This window comes from Piliocolobus tephrosceles, chromosome 13, assembly GCF_002776525.5.
Source record: "Piliocolobus tephrosceles isolate RC106 chromosome 13, ASM277652v3, whole genome shotgun sequence".
In the NCBI taxonomy this organism is placed as follows: Eukaryota; Metazoa; Chordata; class Mammalia; order Primates; family Cercopithecidae; genus Piliocolobus; species Piliocolobus tephrosceles.
In genome coordinates this window covers 5,361,313-5,384,160 of record NC_045446.1, presented here as the reverse complement: position 1 = coordinate 5,384,160, position 22,848 = coordinate 5,361,313, and the positions used below count along the sequence as shown (strand labels likewise).

Sequence of the window (22,848 nt, the reverse complement as noted above, 5' to 3'; positions counted from 1 at the left end):
TATTAGGCCCTAAGACCAGAGTTTCCAACCAGTGGGCAATGAGTGGGTTCCAGGTGAGCTGGGCGCACAGGGCAGGAGCCATAGCCCTGAGCCGTTCTCTGTTCACCGCTGTTCCCTTGGCCTTCTCCGTCTTGCGCCAGGCCCTGGGGGCCCTTTTGAGGGTGATGGTTCACTTGGAGTGAGTGCTGGGGATCAGTCACTTGCAGATTCCGGAGGGCCTGCGGTGCTGCTGCTGGGTGGACCGTGGTGAACAGAATGGGCAGGTCTCTTGTCCTCTGAGACCCCCTTCAGAGTGACGGAGAGACTGCCAGCGCACAGAAGTGCCAGGCGCAGAGTGTGATTCCCGAGTGGTGGGTGCCGTGCCGGAGAGGAGCCCGGCAGCCCTGGCAGAGGTGGCGTTCTGCAGGTTGGCTGGGGGCTGAGCCGGCCGGCTGGGCAGAGACTGGCGGCTGGAGGGCCGTGGCCTCTGAGGCCTGGGAAGGGGCCGGACTGACTGGCCAGGCCTGCTCTGTGGACCCTGGAGGCCATGGGCAGAGCCGTGGGCAGCTGTCGGAGCGTTTTGGTTTTGTGCAAGGAGCTGAGAGCTCTGCGCTTCTAAAACAAGGCACTGATGAGGATGCGAGACTGCAGCTGAGAGTGTGGATTTGAGATTGACAGGCGCCAACGTGTAAACGTGATACTCATGGGACTGAATCCAGGTGTGAGGCAGAGAGGAGGTGGGGGCAGGGTGCCCAGCACAGGCGGATCGGGCAGCGCAGGGGCCCACAGGGCAGCCGGGAGCACCAAGGTAGCTGTGTCTGGTGCCGAGGGTGCCAGGCAGGATGGGAAGATATCATGGGGACCCCCAGGTGGGTCCCAGTGGCCAGGAGGGGAGGATGGGCTGGGACAGGAGCAGGGGAGGTGGGTGAATAGAGGGGAGGGCAGGGAAACATGATGGAAGCTGTGAGAAACTGGTGTGTGGTGGTTGGAGCAGGAGGTGGTGAGTGAACCAACACTGAGAGGGCTGGGGTGGGTTGACAGGACCGTGGGTGGGCACTTCTGTCCTCACAGGAGGAAGGCAGGGCAGATGGGGATACCTGCGAGAGTGTGTGTGAGTCTGTTTTGCGTGGCCATAAAGCAAGACCTGAGGCTGAGTATTACTAGAGAAGGAGTTTATTTGGCTCACGGCTCTGTAGGCTGCATGGGAAGCATGGTGCTGGCGTCTGCTTCTGTGAGGCCTCAGGAAGCGTCCACATCCACTCATGGCAGAAGGAGACGGGGAGCAGGTGTGTCACATGGCAAGGGAAGCCTGCAGACTCCTTTTAACAACCAGATCTCTCGCGAACCCTCACCTGAAGTCATTACCGCAGGGAGGGTGCCAGGCTGTTCTCGAGAGATCCACCCCATGACCTAGACCCTTCCAGCTAGGTCCCGCCTCCAACACGGGAAGTCAAATTCAACATGAGATTTGGAGGGGACGCAGGTTCACGCCGTGTGAGGGTTGGGTGTGGGAGCAGTGAGGCTGGAGGGCGCTGTGTGAGTGTGGGGGTGTGGAGGTGGGGCTCCTGGGAGCAGGGTCTGTGTCTGGGAGGGGAAGGCTTGGAGGCAGGGGCACGAGGGGAGGTGGGTTGAGGGTTGAGGGGTGAGGAGGTGGGAATGGTACCCTGAGAGGCCAGGTGTGCTGGGCAAGGCAGGAGGGTCCCAAGGGAGGCATGGGGCCGCCACCCTTCCAACTGTGTCCTGGGTGGGCAGAGGGGAGGAGGACCTTGGACAGGGATGGGGACAGGTGTTAGGACTGGGGAGCCTGTGTGTGCAGCGCCCAGGAGTTGGGAGATGGGCAAGGGGGAGGCCTGCGACGGGGAAGGACTGCGGATCATGCGGCCCGGAACAGGTCTCAAGGCCAGCTCAGGAGCCAGGCCCTCCACTCCGAGCTCAGTGACTGTGGAGTGGCCCCCAGGGTACCGGGGTCTCTGAACTGTGTGCCCACCTGGGATGGTCGGTGGGGGTAGAACTAAGCACTCTACGTGGTTCTCAGCTGCCCGGATCTCTTCCAGCCTCTGCGCGTCCGCCGGCTCCTCCGCCCCTTCTTCCTGCTGCAGAACTCCTCTCTGATGAAGAAGACCTTGAAGTGCATCCACTGGTCGCTGCCGGAAATGGCCAGGTGGGCCCTTAGTGCCCCGGGCTCGTAGGGTTGGGAAGGGGCTCTCTCTGCCCCAGGCCATGTGGTTGCGGGCGGGGCCCATCGGAGTCTCACCTTGGACTGCCTGCTCCGCATCCCTGGCTGGCTGGTGACGGTGTGGGGAGGCCGCTGGGGGGGCGTTTGGGGTCTCAGTGGTTCCGACAGTTCCCCAGAGGCCTCCCAGCAGCCTTCGACCTAGGCCCGGGGCTGCAGACACTGTGGCCCCAGCTCAAAGGCTGTGAGTCCCCTGGGCACTCCCTCCGATGGGTCTCCTCTTGTCCCCTCTGTCCCCACTGTGGCTGCACCTTGCCTCACCCCTCTCCTGTCCCCTCCCACTCACGGTGTCTGCACGTTGCCAGCCTAGACTTCATAAAGCCGAGCTGCTCCTGACGCCACCCCTGCTTGGAAGCCCTCGTGGCTCTTGTTGCCACTAGAAGCGTGGGGCTCTCTCCCTGCGCCCCAGGCCCAGCCTCCACCCACCTCGGCTCACCCGGTCCCGATCCCCTGTCACCCTCCGCTCTTGCCAGTGGCAACGCTGCCCGAGTCCCTAGTGGCTCACGTGCCGACCCCTCACCCTCCGGCTCAGGTGGGTGGAAGTGGCCTCCCCTCTGAGAGCCCTGGGCCCTTGGATGCTGTCTCAGCTGGGCCCCCTGGGTTTCATGTGTCACTGTCAAAGAAGGGACCCTGCCAGGGCAGGACCAGGCCTTTCCTCTGAGCCCCATGAGCTGAGCATGAGGCAAGGCCCTCGGGGAGAGGAGGACTCAGCTGCTGCAGACTCCTGGGCGCTCCTGTCACCGAGCCCCGCGGGCAGATCAGGTGTCCCTGGGTCCTGCCTGCCCACCCGCCTGGCCCAGGCTGAGTGCTACGCTCTCCCGCAGTGTCGGGCTGCTGCTGGCCATCCACCTGTGTCTCTTCACCATGTTTGGGATGCTGCTGTTCGCCGGTGGGAAGGTAGGGCGCCCGCGGCCAGGGCCCGGGGATGGGGCTGCTGGGGATGGTGTCTATGCTGTGACTAACAGAGGGGCTGGGCCGGTGTCTGCTGACTTGGCTTAACCCATGTGCAAACTCTGTCCAGTAGTTAGCGGTGGCCCATCAGGGGTCCAGGCGCCTGCCTTCGGGTGGCCACAGTGCTCCACCACCCCACTGCCCGGACACCTGTCTGTCCTGGGGTCTCCAGGGCTCAGGGCCACTTGTCCTCTGTCCTGGCTGCCCCTCTCCCACCCTCCCCTGCTCCCTCCCATCCTGACTCAGTTCCCCTACCCTCCTGCCCACTTCCCTCCCTCCCTATCCCCTGTCCTCCTCCCCTCCTACCTTCCTCCCTGTCTCTGTCTCCCCACCCCTCCCCACCCCTCCCCGCCAGGCCCTTCACTGAGGGTGCTTCCTCTGGTTTCTCCTCCAGTCCCGTTCATCCTTCCTGACAACCAGGCTTGCCCTGCACCCTCTCTGACTGCAGCCCCCCAGGCTGCGCTGGCCTATTGGGAGGGCCCTCACCTCCCACGCCCTCTCCTGCCACTAGTCTCTCCCACCATATCCTCCTCTGTGGCTGCCCGGGGCGCAGCAGCTCGTTGCTGTGTGGAGGCGTCTGCCTGTCTGCCTACCCCGCTGCAGTGTTACGCGTTTGTTCTCCTGTCCTGGCCGAGGGCACCATCCTCCTTGGGGCTGGGGCCACGCCGCATCTCTGCGGCTTTGTTGTGGGAGTGGACAGTGCTCAGCCTGTGCTGCTGTTCGTTTGTGGCCGCGTTGGGGTTTGCTGTGTGTTGTCCAGAAGGGGAAGGCTGAAGCCCGGGTTCTCACCCAGGGCGGAAGCAGTCAGTGAGCCCCTGTGTGTGCGTGGTGTCTGTATGTCTGTGCGCGTGCGTGGTGTCTGTGCACATGCGTGGTGTCTGTATGTCTGTGTGCGAGTTTGTTGTCTGTGCGCGTGCGTGGTGTCTATGTGTGCATGGCTTGTCTGTATGTGTGTGTGTGTGGTGTCTTATGTGGTGTGTGGTGTGGTGTCTGTGCATGCGTGGTGTCTGTATGTCTGTGTGCTTGTGTAGTGTCTGCGTGTGTGCATGGTGTCTGTGTGTGTGTGTGGTGTCTGTATGTCTGTGTGCGTGTGTACGTGCGTGCGTGTCTCTGTGTGTATGTGTTTGTGTGCCTGTCAGGAGGGAGAGAGGATAGGGACTCTGGTGTGGATGCGCCCTTGCCAATGGCTGTGATTCAGGGGCAGCTGGGCTGTGGAGATGGAACCGGCTGACGGAATCTCAGGCCCTCCTCTGTGTGACTGTCCAGTGACCGCCGCGGTGGCGCTGTTTCCCAGATCCCGTACCAGGTGGATGGCGTCAGTGTGGGTGCTGGAAGTGGCAACAGCTTCGGCCTTGAGGCTGGGGTGTGATCCTCCGCCCTGGAAAAGCTGAGTGTCCCGTCCTGAGGCACCGGGAAGGGCTGGCTCCTCCTCTAGGCGTGGGGTTCTGCCCCATGAAGTGGCCCTGGGGGAGCAAGGTGTGCCTTGTGTGAGGGGTCAGAGTGCTTGTCGTGGTCTTGGCAGGAGTCTGGATCCCTGTCCGAGGCACGACTTGAGAGGAGCATGGGATGGTGGCCGGCCTGTCCCTGCCTTCCTTCCCCGGCCATCGTGCCCTGCCAGCCTGGCCTGGGGCAGTAGCCAGGCTGTGCTTCCGGATGGCCCTGCTGGCATCCCTGGCTCCTGCTGGCTGGGTGCAGCAGCTGCCTCGCTTTAGCTACCTTTGTGAGCATGGTCCAGAGCCAGCCTGCTTGTCCTCTGCTGGCTTTGCTCGTTGTGAAGCTCCAACCTGGATTGATTTCCAAGAACCAGGGTTGGTGCTGGGGTGTGTGGTCTCCCAGCAGCCGTGATGGTGCTGTCCCATTTTGCAGATGTTTCTCAGGTCGGGGCTGTGGCTCAGGTCCATCGTTGCTGGCTGTGGCAGATTGGGCGGGAGCCCAGGGCTCCTCTGTGTCCCTCGCAGAGCTGTGGCTTGGACTGGGCTGTAGGTACGGGAGGTCACGCCTAGGGTCTGCCCGAGCAGGGGTTGAACTGCAGAGGAGGAGCGTGAGGCCTGCTGGGAGGCGCAGTGTGGGGTGGGAGAAGGGCCGGGGCAGGGGAGTTCTGTCAGCTCTGTGGACCTCAGCATCTGTTAGGTGGTGTGGGTGCCAGAACCTTCCTCAGCTGACTCGAAGCCTGGCCCTGAACCTTGCTCAGTGGGCACTCAGTGGGTTGCTTTACGTTTGGGAATGTAGTGGTTTGACTGGGTGGGAGTGGGAGTGGGGAGGCCCAGGAGGCCTGAGCCCAGCGCTCCAGTCCTGCCGTCCCCGGTGACCGCTGGAGGCCAGCCTGCCCTCCAGGCTTCGAAGGCCTTGCTGTGCTCCTCCGCTCTGGCTTGGGCTGAGGCCCAGGAGGGGCCCACCTTGCTCTCCCCAGCAGGGGAGCCTGTCCCTACCCATGGTTCTGCGCCTGACAGTGCTCCCTGCCTTCTAACTTCCTCTCAGTGGCCCCTGTGCCCCCTCCCCTTAGCAGACTGTGGCGTCTTCACCATCAATTAGTTCATGTGTCCTTGGGAGCCCCTGACTGGGCAGATGAGGGGACAGGGCCATTTTATAGGTGAGACCTTGCAGGCCTCGGTGCTATTGATGTGGCTCTGAGGCTGGAAGGGCGGCCTGTGTGAGAGAGAGTGGCCGTCACAGGCGCCTCCATGCCAGAGCCTGCTTGCGAGGTCTCCCCTTTGCCAGCAGCTGGGCTCGTGGCTTTGAAACGATCCCTAAGAGTTTGCTTTGTGTGCCAAGTCCTGCTGTGCCACCGGTCCATCCAGTTCACACAACCAGTCTGGTTTGCAGGAACCACCCATCTTCCAGCCGGGCATCTTCCAGCTGGGGGTCTGCAGGCTTGATCGGCAGAGAGTGCCCACGAGCCTGGCCCCAGTGAGAGCCCCGGGCCCAGAGTCTCGAGTGGAGTTGCTTTCCGAGCAGAAACGCTGCACGTGCCAGCTGTGTTTTGTGGCTGGGACCCCTCTCAGGAGGGAGAGAGGATAGGGACTCTGGTGTGGATGCCCCTTGCCAATGGCTGTGATTCACCACAGCCGCGAGCACAGTGCCCCTGGGTCCCGTGGGTGGCCATGGGCCCTGACACACACACAGCCTCTAGAGTAGGCTTCACGAAGGGTCCAGCCTATCCCACCGTGGCAGCCTGGGCCCCTCCTGCCCCTCCTGCCCCTGCCCGCCCCTGCCCGCCCCTGCCCTGTAGCCTCACTGCCTGCACAGTGCATGGCAGAATCGGCTGTGAGCAGGCGAGGTGGCCTGAGGGAGGTCACTAGGCTGGCCGAGGGCTTTTTGCCGTCCTGCTTCCAGGCACCATGTCCGTGCGGGTGAGCGGTCTCCCTGGGTGCCCACTCTTGCGCCCTGAGATCCTGAGTTCGGTGCTGTCTGGCCATGAGCTCAGCCTGCTGGGAGGCCACGGGAGATGCAGGCTGGGCAGTGGGTGGATGGTTCCAGCCGGTTGGGTCCGGGGCCTGGGGCTCAGCCTGTGGGGTGGGGACCCAGTGGCGCCCTGGAGCTGCCGCTTCTGCTCTCAGCAGGATGATGGGCAGGACAGGGAGAGGCTGACCTACTTCCAGAACCTGCCTGAGTCTCTGACTTCCCTCCTGGTGCTGCTGACCACGGCCAACAACCCCGATGGTGCGTGCAGGGCCAGGGAGGGACCCTGGGGGTCGGTGAGCCCAGCATGGGGGGCCGGTTTGGGCCGCTGAGCCTTAGCACCCAGCGGGAGTGTCCGAGGCCGTTTTATCGACAAGTGGAGAAGAAAGGGTGACACTTTCCTTCCTCCCCTTCTTTTCCTTTCTCTTCCTCCTTGTCTTGGTTTTCTTCTCCCTCTCCCTTCTCCCTTCTCTTTCTTTCTTTCCTTTTCTGTCTCATGCCTTTGCTTTCTTACTCCCTCCTCCCTTTTCTCTTCGTCTTCTCTTCCTCCTCGTTGTCTCACTCCTCTGAGAAGCTGAAAGTGGCTGGTGTTCTTCATAGGGTGATGATGGCAGTGGTCAGAGGGTCCCCCGGTGCGCTCCTACTGGAGGTCAGTGGTCAGAGGGCTCTCCCGGTGCCGTCCTGCTGGAGCTCCACACACCTCCACTCCTGTGGCTGCTGAGGTTCAGCTGTGGGAGCCACGGGGCAGCAGCATGTGAGGGCCGAGGGTCTTACCAGCCACGATGCTCACCCTGTGTGATGCTGGTGGGGCCTCCGCTGCTCAGGCGCAGGTGTGGCCAGGATGAAGGCCACGGTCCTGGGCTTGGCTGTGGCCCAGCCACCCTGGCTGGTACCTTTCATCTTGCGGACCCTGAGTGCTGTCTCTTGTGTCCTCTGAGTCCTAGCAGGTGACCGCAGGGGGAGCAGGACTGTCTATGGGGAGGGCTGCAGGGAGGCTGTGAGCTCTGCGCGCAGAGGGACATCCTTGATAGGTAGGGAGTCCCCATCCTGGAGGGTGTGCGAGCAGAGGCGAGAGATCGAGTTCAGACAGGAAGGCCTCTCAGTCCTCCCAGGAGACCTCCTTTCTTTTCTCTTTTCTTTTCCTTTCCTTTTCCCTTTCCTTTCCTTTCTTTCAGACGGAGCCACGCTATGTCACCCAGACTGGAGTGCAGTGGCGTGATCTCGGCTCACTGCAACCTCCACCTCCTGGGTTCAAGCGATTCCCCTGCCTCAGCCTCCCGAGTAGCAGGGATTACAGGCACCCGCCACCACGCCTGGCTAATTTTTGTATTTTTAGTAGAGGTGGAGTTTCACTATGTTGGCCAGGCTGGTCTTGAATTCCTGACCTCAAGTGATCCACCCACTTCAGCTTCCCAAAGTGCTGGGATTACAGGTGTGAGCCAACACTCTCGGCAGTGGAGACCTCCTTTCTACAATGGAGGCCTCCTTTCTATTGCAAAAGCAAATAGCGTAGGGTCAGGAAGGGAATGGGATCAGGAACTGAGGTTGTCAACTTCCGTTGTTTCTTTTTTCTTTCAGTGATGATTCCTGCATATTCCAAGAACCGGGCCTACGCCATCTTCTTCATAGTCTTCACCGTGATAGGTGAGTGCAGGTAACGTGGCCAGCATTCTGTGATCAGGATCCCGAGAGCTCAGGGACTGGCATACTCTGCTCTCTCCATGACCTGAAACTTCACATCCGTGTGTTTCACTCCAGAGATCACCCCAGGGATCCCCCGCCAACAGCTTCACCCCAGGGATTCCCCACCCCACAGCTTCACCCCAGGGGGCCCCCACCCCACGCTTTCTGTTCTGTCATCACCGTCGACCTCGTCGTCCCCCCACCTGTGACTGCGCTGGCCAGGCCACATTTCCATTTGATAGGGGCGTCCCCGGCACTGTGCTGTCCTGCGCTGGCCGCCCTGGCGTTGGTTTTGCTGCTGTGCTGGTGGCCTCCTGACCGTGGCTGTCTCCTCTTGAAGGAAGCCTGTTTCTGATGAACCTGCTGACGGCCATCATCTACAGCCAGTTCCGGGGCTACCTGATGGTGAGCGAGCTCCTCCGTCCTGGCTCTGCCTGGAGCTGCCGGGAGGCCAAGCGGGGTGTGGCTTGAGCTGAGCCGCTGGGCGACCCTTGCTGGCCAGGCTCCTGGTGGGACGGGAGGGCAGGGTTGCCACCTCCTGTGGATCCGCTGGGGATACACATATGTTGTTGCTCTGGCCACTGCCAGAGATGGCAGCTCCCAGGACAGCAGACCCTAAACCCTCTTGAGGGGGAGCCGGGGACCCCCCAACACACAGAGAAGAAACATGGCCCAGTGTATTGCACAGCACGCCCGTCGGACACCTTCCTGTGTGGCCTGTTCCGGGAGTCTGTGACCAGTCCTCTCATTTCTGGGGGGTGAGGGGGTCCGTGCCCAGTCCTTTCATTCCCGGGGGGTGAGGGGCTGCCCCCAGGCATGGGGTGCTGGGCCCCCTCCAAGGCTGCCCAGATTCCCCCTCGCCTGTTCCCTGGGGGAGGGACGGGTTGGGGGTTCTGAGCCGCGGGAGGGCTGATCCTGCCGTTCAGAGCCTTCCTCTTTGCAGAAATCTCTCCAGACCTCGCTGTTCCGGAGGCGGCTGGGGACCCGGGCTGCCTTTGAAGTGCTGTCCTCCATGGCGGGGGAGGGAGGAGCCTTCCCTCAGGCGTGAGTGCTGAGCATGGACCCTCTTATCCCTGGGGGTGGGCGCTGTGGCTGCTGGGCAGGGGCCGGGTGTTCATTAGGGGCTTCTCGTGCTCGGCCTGTCCCTCGCCCCTGCTGGCTGGCACCCGACTCACAGAAACCACCCTGTCCCTGGCGCTCTGTGGTTGCCGGCCTCCTTGCCCTGAGTCCATGCCTTTATCTTCGTGCCCCTCAGGGACCCTGGGCTGGTGAAGGGCCGAGTGGCCTGGCCTTCTCCTTGTCCCCCTTCTGTGCTGACTTAGGCAGCAGAGCCAGAGGTGCGTGGGCCAGGTGTCCACACCACCGTCCTGCTTGGAAATGAGGGCAGAGAGCTTGAGGGACGCTGTGGTGGCAAGTTCTGGTCCCGACTGCTCATAGTGGTGAAGTCAGTTTGCGCCTCCTCGGGGGGACGGCAGTGGCAGGACGCTCCTTGCAGGGGCTCTTGTTGTGGCTCAGGCTGCAAAGTGGCTTCACGGCAAAGCTCAAGCCAGATGCCAGGACTGGAGGACTCAGGCCCGGGTTCCGAGGGGGGCTGAGCTGGCTGTGCTGACTGGGCTGTGGGTTTTTCCCTGCAGAGTTGGGGTGAAGCCCCAGAACTTGCTGCAGGTGCTTCAGAAGGTCCAGCTGGACAGCTCCCACAAACAGGCCATGATGGAGGTACCCACCCCAGCCCCCAGCCTCCTCTGGGCTCCTCCCGGGAGGTCACTTGGGCCAGCAGCCCCTTCTCAGGACTGGGTGTGCGGCTTGAGGTCACCTGCAGCGTTCACAGCCCGTCGGGGTGGGGTTGGGGCTGGGGGCACTCGCCTCCAAGGGCGTTCACCTTCCCAGGCGCCACCGCTGACCTGCGCTCCTTCCTCTGCAGAAGCTGCGCTCCTACGGCAGTGTTCCGCTCTCGGCTGACGAGTTTCAGAAACTCTTCAACGAGCTTGACAGAAGTGTGGTTAAAGAGGTAAGTGGGGCCACGGCCGCCCAGGGCGGATGGGGGTGCTGTCCAGTTTCCACCAACCTTGATCACCTGGGGAACGCCTCTAATGATGGGCGCCGGGATTCGCCTGCCCGGGGTGCTGGCTCCTAGGATGGGAACTGGGAATGGAGATCTCTTTGGCTCTTGGAGATTGGGGAGATTTTTATGAAATTCCCCAGATCCCAGGAACTAGCCTGAGCCCAGCCCGACACAAATAAATCTTCCAAATGGTTTTCTCCATTTCCATGACAGACTCTCCTTTTCCTGCCTGTCCTTTCTTAGGAGGTCCGCATGCGGGTCCTCTCCAAGGCCTTTGTCTTTCACCCTTGACACTGGTCTACAGAGTTACCAGGTGGGCCTCAGCATCTGTCTAAGCTCTGTGTCCAGAAGGCCTGGGCCAGGTGGGTGGAGACATTGGGAAACCGCCCAGGTGCTCACAGGCAGTGTGGGGGCAGCATGGGGGCTGCCATTCCAGCTGCTCAGCCTCAGAGGACTGAGCCGGAGCCTGGAACAGGGATGGGGCACACAGGCGGAGTCGCAGACGCCTGCCAGTTCTGGGTCACTTTTCTCGTTTGCTCAGGCTCCTGGGACGGCACCACAGACTGGGGCAGGGGTGGGGCTGAAGCAGCAGACATTTGTCATCCACGGTCCTGGCCGTCAGTCCGAGGCCAAGGTGTCACAGGGCTGGTTCCTCCTGAGGCCCCTCTCAGTGGCTTGTAGGTGCCACCCTTTCCCCATGTCCTCACCTGAGGCCTCTCTCCGTGGCCTGTAGATGCCACCCTCTCCCCGTGTCCTCACCAGAGGCCTCTCTTCATGGCCTATAGACATCACCTTCTCCCTGTGTCCTCATGTGGTCATCCCTCTGTGTGTCATCTCCTCTTCTTAAAAGGACCCTATTCAGATTGGATTAGGGCCCATTCTAATGGCCTTGTTTTAACCAAATTACCTTTTAAAAGGCCTTGTCTCCAAATATAGTCACATTCTGAGCTACTGGGGGTTAGAGGTTAAAGATACGAATTCTGAGGGAGACAAAATTCAGCCCCTAGCAGCTGTCACCTGCCTCAGGGTTCCCTGTCGGCCTCTGTGGCTGCAGGCCCCTGTCAGAGGTGGTTCTCTAAAAAACATGTTTTCCTAAGGTCCTTCCAGACCTCTGGAGTCAGGCTCTGCCCCAACCTGTGCTTGAGTGCCACGTGCTCGTCCCCATTGTCACTTTGGGCATCCCCTTTAGGGCTGCATTCCTCAGTGTGGCCCCCCCAACCCCTTGGGGCATGGGCGATGAGTGTGGTGAGGATCAACAGGTGGCACTCTGAGTATTCACGCCATCAAACCTCTGCTTGGGACAAGGCTGGGCAGTGTGGTATCAACTTAAGGTTGTCTTGAAGATATGAAAGAAATTTGGGTACAGGTGCAGATTTCCCAGAAACTGTGGAGATGGTCCTCAGATGACAGAAAATTAAGAAGCAGTGTCCTAGATAATGGCTCTTGTCCTAGGGCCAGAGGTGTTTGGGGCTCAGGAAGCGACTGTCGTAGGCTAGTTTGCTGTGATCCGGCCCCTTCCAGGGACAGGCGGACGCAGGCCGGGAGAAGCCAGTCATCCTAAAGGTTCTGGAAAGATGGTTTTCGTCTCAGGCTTTGCTCCTGGTGTGCTCTGGGCCATCTGGGCTCTCCCTGAAACGTTGTTGCTGTTCGCTCGGGTGCGGCTGAGTCCTGGTTGTCCAGAGCTGACTCTCCCACCCTTTTCCAGCGTCGGGATTTGATGAGACCTGGAAAGGAGTTCCTTGTCCCGTGATGCTGTGGAGGAAGGGCGGATGGAGTGCTTTGGCCGTGACCCGGTAGAGCGGGCTCGTGTGCGCACAGGAGTGGGGAAGGCCCAACAGGCTGGCCTGGCCGGATTCCCAGCCCAGCCGTCTCCTTTGAGGTCCCAGCGATGCTCTTCCTGGGGCACCGAGCACTGGGCTTTGAGATGGGAGTTTAGGTTCCACAGGTTTTGGGAGCTGCGAGATCCTTAATCTGGTTTGCTGACACCTTCTTTCCTTAATAATGCTGACTGTAGAGGGGAGGCTATTGCCCCTTGGTATCTGCAGGGATTGCTTCTAGGACTCCGTGTGGATACTTAAAAATCCATGGATGTTTAAGTCTCTTATGTAAGATGATGTAGTGTTTGCATGTAACCTACATACATCCTTCCGTATACCTTAAATCATTTCTAGACTACTCAGAACATACCTAGCACCTAGGGATGCGGTGGGAGCTTGGGGAATACGGGTAAGCAAACCTGTACACGCTCCGCACAGATGCCGTTTCCCCTGAGTATGTTTTGATCTGCAGTGGCTTCAGTCTGCAGATGCAGAGCCCGCTGATGCGAAGGGCTGGCCGAGCTTCAGTTTTGGGAGGCAGATGCTTCTGGGATTGCTCAGATTTGGGACAGCCTGTGGTTTTGGAAGCACAAAGAGGTGCTTTCTCGGCAGGCTGATGTCATGGGAGCTCCAGCCTTTTCGAGAGCCCTCCTGTGTGGGGTCACCGCCTGGGCGTCAGTCTGGCCGTGGCCAGGCAGTAGTTTGGTGCTTGCTGGTGAGCTTCAGAGAAGGTGCCCTGCCTGCTGCTGGAAGAAGTCTCCTCTTCATATAAGAAGCTTTTGGGGTTAAAAATGTAGTGGCCATTCGTTATAGACAACAGAGGAAAGTGGGAAAATCCACCTCACTGGCTTTCTACCCAGAGACAACCACTTTAGTCACATCAGTTATTTCTCAGTGACACAGCTAACGTATGAACACCTGCTCCCTGTAACAGTTTAAACATACAGATAATGCTAAAATCTCTCTTGGCCAAGGTCAGTCTGGGTTAAACAGAAAGTGTCGTATATGGAAGTGGCAACTACGATAAAAGAGTAACTATAAGATGTAAGGAAACCGTGTGGGGTCCTCGGGCTGAGGGGAGTGCGTGAGAAAGGATGGACCTGGATGGGGACCCTCCAAAGCCGGCTTCAGATCTCTTGAGAGAAGGTGTGGTTTCGCCCACAGGAATGCAGAGACGTTCACTGGTCTCCCTGGGCCCCGGTTGGTCTGTGGTCACTGGGTAAGCAGGAGGCGACCCTCCCGGGTGCAGCAGGCTCAGGCGGTGAGCAGGCGGTGGTGTTGTCCTGCCGAGGGAATTGCGTGCCAGTGCGGGCAGGTGGCCTTTGGGCACTGGTTTCCACCCTGAGGACTGGGAAGCTGGGAAATTCTCAGGAGGTCAGGCTGCGGCTGTAGGTCGCCCGGGACTGTGTCTGGGACAGAGCGTCCACATGTGCTTCACACCACACCCCGATCCACCCCGTAGCATCCGGAAACCACAGGGGAGGCTTGCCCTCCTGCGGTGTCCCTCCAGCCCCTCCGCTGAGAAAGCCTCACCTCCCTCTCACTGCGGACGAGACACTGAAAGGGACCCTGCCGTGGTGGCTGAGTGCGTGTCGAGGATATTGGGAGCCAAGAGGAAGTTTGCCGATCACTGGCACTGCCAGTTTGGATCTCACTCAAGAGTAACCACTCTATTCAACTGAATATTTTGGTGTTTTCCTTCCAGACTTTTCCCCGTGTAATTTCAGGCATTTGTAGGTACCTAAAGAAACAGTTGCTTTGTTCTTCTTTGACGTATACATGAAGCATCGCGATTTTCACTCCGCAGCCTGTTCATGCAGCCGCGTCTTCTCGCCCTCTCCATTTTCATATGGACTTTTTGGGGGGATGAGCTGTAGCGACGTGTCACATGTGGCTGTGGAGTACTTGACACGTGGCTGTTGCCACTGAATAACTGAGTGTTGAATTTCGTTGCATTGAAATTTTCATAAAATAGCCACCGGTGGTCAGTGGCCCCTGTGTGGGACGGCAGGTGCAAGTCCCCTTGCTGAGAAACATTTAGGCCGTTCCCGTTGTCGACCTGTGCACACATGGACGTGTCTCAAGGAGGCTGCTGAGCATGGGAAGTGCTGGGTCTCGCGAGGATCCTGACGGTGGCAGTGGCTGCCCGCCTGCCCCTCACTGCCTTCTGCCACTGCCGGCCCACCGTACAGGAGTCGGTTCTGTGCTAAGTTTCTGTAGCTATGAGCATATCACTTACGTGTGTTTTTTCACACAGCTTTTTTGTTTTTAAATATCAGGGTGACACTTTGCATACATTTAAGGTGACTCTAATATCACAGCCTGATTTCCTTACAGCCTCAATGGACATTTCAGTTGCTTCTATTTCTCTTTGGGTGTTACAAAGACCACTGAGATGAACATCTCAATGTATAAAGCGATTTCTGTGTCTGGGATTATTTCCTGTGACTGGATAGATAGAATGGGAGATGAGGTAGAAAAGAATCAAATCCCAGAATAAGAGGGCATGAGCATTTTTGGGCTGCAACAGCCACGGCTGCTAGACTGTGCTTCTGAGCGTGTGTGTTCCTTACCCAGCACCCACCGAGGCCCGAGTACCAGTCCCCGTTTCTGCAGAGTGCCCAGTTCCTCTTTGGCCACTACTACTTTGACTACCTGGGGAACCTCATCGCCATGGCAAACCTGGTGTCCATTTGCGTGAGTGTGGATTTGCCTCAGAGCTGGACTGGAAGTGCCTGTTCCCACCCACCTTGCACGGGAGCCTGCCCTGCCTGCCTCGCCCAGCGCTGTGCTGGGCCAGCCGGTGAGCCCTCTGCTCTGGCTTTGCAGGTGTTCCTGGTGCTGGATGCAGATGTGCTGCCTGCTGAGCGTGATGACTTTGTCCTGGGGGTAAGTTCTGAGCTGGCCACCTGTTAGGGCCAGGGTGAGGCTGGGCGGGGCTGCCAGCCCTGGGGCCCAATGCTGGGTGCCTCTTCTGCCCCTTCAGATTCTCAACTGTGTCTTCATTGTGTACTACCTGTTGGAGATGCTGCTCAAGGTCTTTGCCCTGGGCCTGCGAGGGTACCTGTCCTATCCCAGCAACGTGTTTGATGGGCTCCTCACCATTGTCCTGCTGGTAAAGTAGGCGCGTCCGAGGCCGGCCTCTCCTGGGCGGGTGGGTGAGTGCCACCTGGGCTCTGTGCTGGCCCATCTCAGGCCTCCCCTGAGGACCAGAGGCTGTGGGAAGGTGGGCTTCTGTTCTCAGTGGTGAGGGCTGGCTTCCCTTCTGGTCGAGTTGCTCAGTGGGTAGCCGGTGGGGGCTTTAGGAGACTGGGTTTCTACTGCATCTGAGTGTCATGGGGGGCAGGCTGCCACTCCTGACCCCCAGGGGAGGCCCTGAAGGACCCGTAGCCCTGGCCAGCGACTCCAGCCCGGGGCACAGCCTCTAATGTCACTGATAGACGGTGTGACCTCAGCATGGTGGAGCGAGGGGCCGGGGGGCTCTCAGGCACCAGGGTGTTCTCGGGAAACGCTTAAACTTCCTTTCCCCAGACCCTGTGGGAGTGAGGGCGTGTCACCCTCGGTGTGTGTGTCACAGGCAGCCACATCAGAGTGACGTTTGCTGTAACTGGCAGGCCTCTCGGCACGCGGGTGAAGAGAAACTTGAGAAGGGCCCTGCGGTCTGTCCTTGACTCAGTATCTTTTCTGCCATCCCCACCCCCCAATCTGTGCAGTCCCCCGATTCCTGAGGCCAGGGTGTCTTTCCAGCTGAAGGGAGTCCCAACATCTGCAACCAACCCACGGGGTCCAGGACCAAGCTCTGGTTTCTCCCCAAAAGCCCCTTTTGGGGAGAATGTGTTAGAGATGAGCTTTATATTTCCTTTAAGGGCCGCCCAGATTAGTGTTGCTGTAGCGAAGCCTTCTTTTCTTTTGTAATTAAAGGTTTTGGAGATCTCAACTCTGGCTGTGTACCGATTGCCACGCCCAGGCTGGTATGTGACTGGGCAGAACCGAGGGCGGCTACAGCAAACAGCACCACCACCTAGCACCCCTGGGAGGGTCTCAGTGGTGTCCAGGGAGCCAGGCCTGCCCGCCGGGTGTGCCCTGACTCTAGGGCAGACCCCATGATGGTGGAACGGGTGGGCCGATCCCTCAGCAGAGGCTGTGTCGGGGGAGGGCCCTACCGCCGCTCTGGGCATCCTCTCTCCAGAAGCTGGCGCTTGCAGGCTGTGGAGGGAAGCCGTTGTTCACCCTCGGAGATGCCCTCCAGGGCGGCAGTGGGCTCCCCTTCCCAGCACACATGCTGGGGGCTGGCAGCAGAGATGCCCCTGGCTCAGGTCTCAGGGGGCCTGTGATCACTGGGGTTGGGCTGAGCCCCTCTGCTGGCGGGAAGGTCCTTGGGAGAGCCCCGACTCACAGTGTGACCTTGAGTCATCACCTCCCACTCTGGATGTCACTTTAGCCCCCTTAAAATAGTGGAGCCAGGGGCCTGGGGCTGGCTGAACTCTGATGCAGGTGCTGATTCCTCACTGCCAGGGTTCTGGCCAGGAAGAGACAACCTGGGCAGGGACTGTGTCCTGGCCGTCAGCCAGGCTGCTCTGCCCCGGCAGTGTGGCTCCGGTGTGCCCGCGATGAGACAGGAAGGGGGGGGCACAGGGCCCAGCGTGCCAGCCTCGGCCCTGCGGTTAGGCCCGGCTCCCTGGTTGTGTGTGTGCTCTGTTACCCACCCCACTGCCTAGGGAGCAGCTGGGAATTGCTTGGAGGGGGTGGGGACAGTGAACAGCCGAGGCTTGCTGTTCCATCACCTCCCTAGGAAGCCCCCCAGGACTTACCTCAGGAAGGCAGGCAGTGCCACCGTGCTGCGCCATGGGGCTGGCGTGGCTTCGTCTTTCACGTGCACTGAGCATGCCGCTGCACTGTGGTCTAAGTCGTTACCTGGGGGGGGCTGACACTCTGGATGAGAATGGGTTTGAGTTTCAACAGAAATGAAAGCATGGAAAGACCGTGACCCGCCAAGCGCAGGAAACCAAGGCAGGAGACTTGGCTCAACCAGTTCTGCTGGGGCCTGAGCTGGAGCAAGTCCAGTGTCTGGAGCCTCCACGCCCTCCCGTGTGGACGGAGGGTCTGTGTAGAAGGAGGGCTGCAGCCTTCCTGCGAGGACTGGCCGGGAAGGTGTTGGGGGAATGGGGGTCGCACTGGGGCTGCAGGTGGAAGCGGAGCAATGAGTGACCCAGGCCCCGCCCTCTCACCACCCCGCGGAGGCTTTTCTGCTCCGGGTTGGCTGTGGGGTGCCCTCTGGTCCGTGCCGTTGCCCTCCCTGCGCCTCTGTCCAGGAGCCCACGCGTCTCCTTGTCTCCTCCCTGTGGGGCTCCTGGGCCCCTCCCAACTCGCCCCCATGTCTCTCCCCAGGAGGCCGGAGATGCTGGGCTTGCTGTCGCTGTGGGACATGACCCGCATGCTGAACATGCTGATCGTGTTCCGCTTCCTGCGCATCATCCCCAGCATGAAGGTGCGTGCTGGCCCTGCCCCCGCGCTCGCCCCGCCCTCCTGGTGCCCGCTGCTGCGTTGCTCCAGGGTGGGTGAGCCTGGGGCAGGAAGGGCCGGAGGACTGTGCTCGTCACTCCCGGCTCCCTGACTGCACCCTCAGCTCCCTGCCGTGTTCTTGTGATGCTGGGGTAGGGTCGTTAGAAGCAGGAGAGTCCAGCACTGCACTTCTGGGAGGAGAGGGCAAGGTGGGCAAGGGTGTGGAAGGTGCAGTGCTTTGGCCAGTCGCAGGAACTCCTTGGGGCTGGAGCCCTGGACACCAGCGCTCCCCCAGGTCTCTGAGGTTTCCAGATAGGTCTTTGCCATGGCTCCCAGGGTGCTAGTAATGAGGGCAGCAGTATCCCTGGCCAGGGAGCTTGTTTCCAGGATTCCTTAATGCGAGTGCAGGTGGCTCATGACCATCTCTGAGCACTGGTTTCTCTTAATGCACCGGTTGGGAGCAGTGGGCACTTTGAAAGTGCGGGCAGGCAGAGGTGGGGGTTCTGGGCCTCACTGCTCCTGGCTCCATGTCCTAAGACCCCTCTTCCGAGTGTCCAGGTCCCTCCTCTGTCCCCGTTCATCCTTCCTCTGAGCTGTGCACCTGTCCCACCTGGCAGTATGTCCCACTTGAAGGCAGCTCAGGGATCCTGAGCCTTCCTAGGGGGCTGCTGTGCTGGGACCTTCATACACACACACACACACACACACACACACGCACACGTGTTCAGACATAATTACAACCATACAGGTACACACAATCATACACATGTAGAATACAGCCACGCATACATGATCTCACAACCACACATGTGACCAGGCACATGCATACACACACAATTGCAGGCACACATGATCATACACAGTCACACTATACACATCATACAATACACATCATGCACATGCACACGTACATTCATATATACACGCACCCCTGCATCACCGTGTGCCAGATAATCGCATGCAGATATCCATGTGAACTTGTGCCCGTGTAAGACGCATGATCGCCTGTGCACACATTGCATGCAGACATCCATGTGAACCTGTGCCTGTATAAGACGCATGATCGTGTGTGCACACATCCACAGTAAGGCCTCAGTGCCACCCACAGGTTCTTGGAAACTGTGACTTCAAGGGAGATGACGCACAGCAGGCCCTGGAATCACGCTGTTTTGCTTGAAGTCGCAGTTTCCCAGGGCCTCTCATGTGAGTATGTGCATGCTCACGATGACACGCCCGTGTGTGCATGTCCATGCCGACTGGTCTCCACTGTGTCGTTTAGCTGTGTTGTGTAATTTGGATTCCTCAGGTGGGTTGATGCGGCCGATTTGAAAGCCTTTCTCCCGGCTACCCTGTGATGAGGAGGAGCGGCTCTTTGGAGCTGGGGCCTCCCTGCTGGTTCTCAGAGGCCCCTTCTCAGACGCAGTTCCTGCGGGTGGTCCTGCCACCTCTAGCTCTGCATTGCTTTGGCGCCTCCAGGCCACAGAGTAGCTGACCCACCTGCAGTGGGTTGGGAGGCAGAGAAGGGCTTCCCACAGGGACTCGAAGTCAGTGCTTGAATGAGGCTGGGCTGGAGGTGTTGGGATGCAGGAGTGGGTGAGTGCGTGCGGGTGGGCAATGCAAGCGTGTGTGAATGCATGTGGGTAGATGTGGGTGTTGGGGTGCAAGGGTGTGTATGGGTGGATGTGGGGGCCTGTGTGGGTGTGTAGAGGCGTGTGGGGGTGGCTGTGGGTCCAGCTGGGTGTGGGTTGGTGGTCATTGGCCTGCTCCATCTTGCCTTTCCGTCAGGGTCAGGGTGGTGGGCCGGGATGGTGTCCCCTCTGCGGGGCCAGGAGGAGTAAGGGCTGGCTCTCTTCCTGTCCTCAGCCGATGGCCGTGGTGGCCAGTACTGTCCTGGGCCTGGTGCAGAACATGCGTGCGTTTGGCGGGATCCTGGTGGTGAGTACCAGGCTGCTGCTGGCAGTGGGATATGCACTGGAGTGGGAGGCTAGGAGGCTGGCGGAAGGCAGTGCTGGGCCGTCTCACTGCTCTGTCGGCAGGAAGTTTCTTGGGTTTGGACGGCAGCAGGTTCCTGAGGCCAGGAGAGTACAGGGTCGGGGTAAGAAGCCAGAGGCATCCCCTTCTTTGCAGAGCAGGGAGCTCAGGGTGGTATGGCTGGTGGCCCTGCATGAGCATGCCAGAGAGTGTTTTGGTAACTTTTGAGTCTCTTGTGTTTTCTGGGTTGTGGATCTCGTTGAGAAACTAATGACAGAAATTTAAGAGGCACAGGGCTTTGCCTCCAGGACCTCAAAGCCCACACAAGCCCTAGGATGAGGACTTGGTCGAGGCTCCTTTCTTAGAGGGATTTCAGGGACTTGCAGCCACATTTGCTGAGCAAGAACTGTGGGACACCCCGGCCTCTCCCCTTGGCCAGCCTTCCAGCTGAGGAGCCCGTCTACTCTGCCTGGTGGCCGGGCTTGGGCAGGAGAGGGGCCCCTGACTAGGCAGGCCCCAGTGTTGCCTCGGGTGGAGTGACAGGAGGCATCCTGTGCAGGAAGCCCGGCCGCACTTCAGGCCGTTTTGTCATTTTATTCTGACCATGTTGACAGAGACCACCGGGGGGAGAAGGTGTCTCTGGGACCACGGGGTGCTCTGGGCTGGACCCCAGCTGTGCCTCGGGCCTCTGGAAATAGACGCCGGGAAGAGAATCTTGCCTCAGGCGCTGTCTGCCCAGCCCCCTAACTTGCATAACAGAGGAAACTGAGGCCCAGAAAGGGGACCAGGTTAGCCCAGGCATGTACCCCTCCACTCTCTACTGATGCATGTTAGGGATAGGCCTGGGGTGGGCCAGCAGCCTGTCCCCTAATTGTGGCTGCCAGGGTACCTGGGGGCAGGGCCCCGATTCCTGTAGGAGCCTCATGACCACCCCTGCCTGTGTGTCTGTGGACCTGCCAGCCCTGGGGGAGGCCAGCTGCATGTGTTTTGAAGTAGCAGCCAGGCTGGAATCCCAGCCCTGGGCAGAGGGTCCTGGCCTCACAGGCATCAGCCTGGCTTTGTGGTTCTGTCTGAGGGTGGGGAGGGGGTGGGGGCAGGTGCGCCCATGGGTGGGGCTGACCAGTTCCTGGCTCCTGGCCTCCCAGGTGGTCTACTACGAATTTGCCATCATTGGGATCAACTTGTTTCGAGGTGTCATTGTGGCTCCCCCTGGAAACAGCAGGTGAGGTGGGGTCTGAGGTGCCATAGGGAGTGTCTCAGGGGTGCCAGCGTGGGTGGGAGGCCTTGGCGGTGGCCTTGGTGGGCTCAGCGTCTCAGGAGGGGAGGGTGTTCTCCCAGTTCCGTCATCTCCTCCCTCCACCCCCTTTCCCTGATCTCCGATTTGCACCTCCGCTCTGCGCCTCTCCTAGAGCGCTTACCCGGAGTCTGCTAAGCACATTTCTCATGGCCTGCTCAGAGCAGCACTCTCCCTGCCCCTGCCCTCTGTACCCCAATGTGGACCTTCAGGCCAGGCCGAGCACCCCAGCAGAGGAGGGCTGTAAGGTGTCAGGCCTCAGAATCTGGAGCCCTGCCCCTGACCCAGGTGTGTTGTGACCCCCAGCCTGGCCTCTGCCAATGGCTCGGCGCCCTGTGGGAGCTTCGAGCAGCTGGAGTACTGGGCCAACAACTTCGATGACTTCGCGGTGAGCCCTGCGCCCTGCCCCAGCGCCCTGCTCCCTGGGCTCCTCCCCTCCCCACCGCCTGGGCCCTCCCGGACTGCTGCTCTCTGCCCCTGCAGGCTGCCCTGGTCACTCTGTGGAACTTGATGGTGGTGAACAATTGGCAGGTGCTCCTGGATGCCTATCGGCGCTACTCGGGCCCGTGAGTCCCCGTCTGGGCGGCGGTGATTCTCCGTGCAGCCTGGGGGTTCCCTTGCATCCGGGCACGCTGCACTGGATGCCCGGAGCGTGGCTGGGACAGGGACTCGGGCCTTGACAGGGAAGTCAGCCAGCATGGCATCCTGGCTGGCCTTGCCCCTGCCCCCTGCGTAGCCACATCGTGACTCTCAGGATGGTGGCCAGTGACTCTGGGTTTACACCTCCTGGAGGCCATTGGTGTGTTTGGGGCTTCTGAGGAATTCCACGGGGGTGGGGGAGCCCCAGGAAGGCTGGATAAATGAGATAGTTCAGCTCTGAGCTCGAAGAGCTCAGACTGGCCCCAGCGATGGTCCTGGGTTTTAATCCCAGCGCCGCCTCCTGCTGGCTGAGCTACCTCGGCAGCTTGTTGCACATTTTTAGGCCTCGGTTGGGTTGTTTTGAGGTGGAAATAGTCGTGCGCTCTGTATCATGGCGTGCGTGGACCGGATGCCCAGGAACTGTCCTGACCACACAGCAGCGGTGTCTGTATCGAGTGCTCTTGCTTCGCTCATCGTGGTTCACGGGGTGGGCCTCTGTCTTCTGCAGGTGGTCCAAGATCTATTTTGTATTGTGGTGGCTGGTGTCGTCTGTCATCTGGGTCAACCTGTTTCTGGCCCTGATTCTGGAGGTATCAGAGATCCCCGCCCAGGCTGTTCTCCGTGGTCGTTTGTTTGTAATTCACTCTCGATGGGCCTGAGGCCACTGGCCAGGCCTGCCTGGAACTGTGATGGGAGACTTGTGCTGGGTTAGGCGGGTCCTGAGTGAGGCCGAGCCCTTCCTGTGGGGCTCAGTGCTGCCCGCCCTGGCTGCTGGGGCCTTGGGGGACGCTCCTGACATCTGGGCTGTGGGAATTCTCAGGCTGCCAGGTCGGGCTGAAGGAGGGCCTTGGACATCGGCTCCAGGAGGAGCCAGCAGCCTCCTGGGGCCGGTGCCTGGGTGTCCAGGGTGAACGGCTCAGCCCCCTCAGTGGGTGCCCTGTGGCTGACCCTGGAGGGGCTGGGGATGGGGCAAGGCTGCTTTCGCTCGGGGCCCACACTCACTGGCCACTCCCTCCTGCTTGCCAGAACTTCCTTCACAAGTGGGACCCCCACAGCCACCTGCAGCCACTTGCTGGGACCCCAGAGGCCACCTACCAGATGACTGTGGAGCTCCCATTCAGGTGTGTGAGTGGGGAAGGGCTTCTGTGTGGCCCCCTGGGGTGTGAAGCCAAGAGCTGGGGGGTGGAGGGGCCAAGGTGGCGGGCAGGCCTGATGGCCCTCCTCCCGCTCCGCGTGGTTATCTGGCTTTGGTCCTGTGCGGCATGGGGGAAGCTCAGAGCCGGGATCCGGGGCTGCTGCTTCCTGCCGCTGGGGGGGA

At 60.2% G+C, this 22,848-nt stretch overlaps 1 protein-coding gene across 26 annotated transcripts in view; it reads left to right on the top strand.

Annotated features, from left to right (window-relative positions):
• TPCN2 (two pore segment channel 2) overlaps positions 1–22,848 on the top strand; it is a 39,110-nt gene that overhangs the window by 11,771 nt on the left and 4,491 nt on the right. For 2 of the 26 annotated variants that reach the window (XM_023186190.3, XM_023186202.3), the window contains 19 exons: positions 2,034–2,140; positions 3,037–3,109; positions 6,724–6,823; positions 8,141–8,206; positions 8,586–8,650; positions 9,189–9,289; positions 9,880–9,961; positions 10,167–10,253; positions 14,702–14,821; positions 14,954–15,013; positions 15,111–15,239; positions 16,046–16,095; positions 17,513–17,612; positions 19,490–19,561; positions 20,743–20,819; positions 21,180–21,279; positions 21,375–21,422; positions 22,039–22,120; positions 22,557–22,651. In XM_023186190.3, the coding sequence (XP_023041958.2) occupies positions 2,034–2,140; positions 3,037–3,109; positions 6,724–6,823; positions 8,141–8,206; positions 8,586–8,650; positions 9,189–9,289; positions 9,880–9,961; positions 10,167–10,253; positions 14,702–14,821; positions 14,954–15,013; positions 15,111–15,239; positions 16,046–16,095; positions 17,513–17,612; positions 19,490–19,561; positions 20,743–20,819; positions 21,180–21,279; positions 21,375–21,422; positions 22,039–22,120; positions 22,557–22,651 (1,614 nt within the window). Of the gene's footprint in view, positions 1–2,033; positions 2,141–3,036; positions 3,110–6,720; positions 6,824–8,140; positions 8,207–8,585; positions 8,651–9,188; positions 9,290–9,879; positions 9,962–10,166; positions 10,254–14,701; positions 14,822–14,953; positions 15,014–15,110; positions 15,240–16,045; positions 16,096–17,512; positions 17,613–19,489; positions 19,562–20,211; positions 20,396–20,742; positions 20,820–21,090; positions 21,280–21,374; positions 21,458–22,038; positions 22,121–22,556; positions 22,652–22,848 lie in introns of those variants that run through there. The other 24 variants (XM_023186189.3, XM_023186201.3, XM_023186198.3 and 21 more) reach the window with 23 other exon arrangements.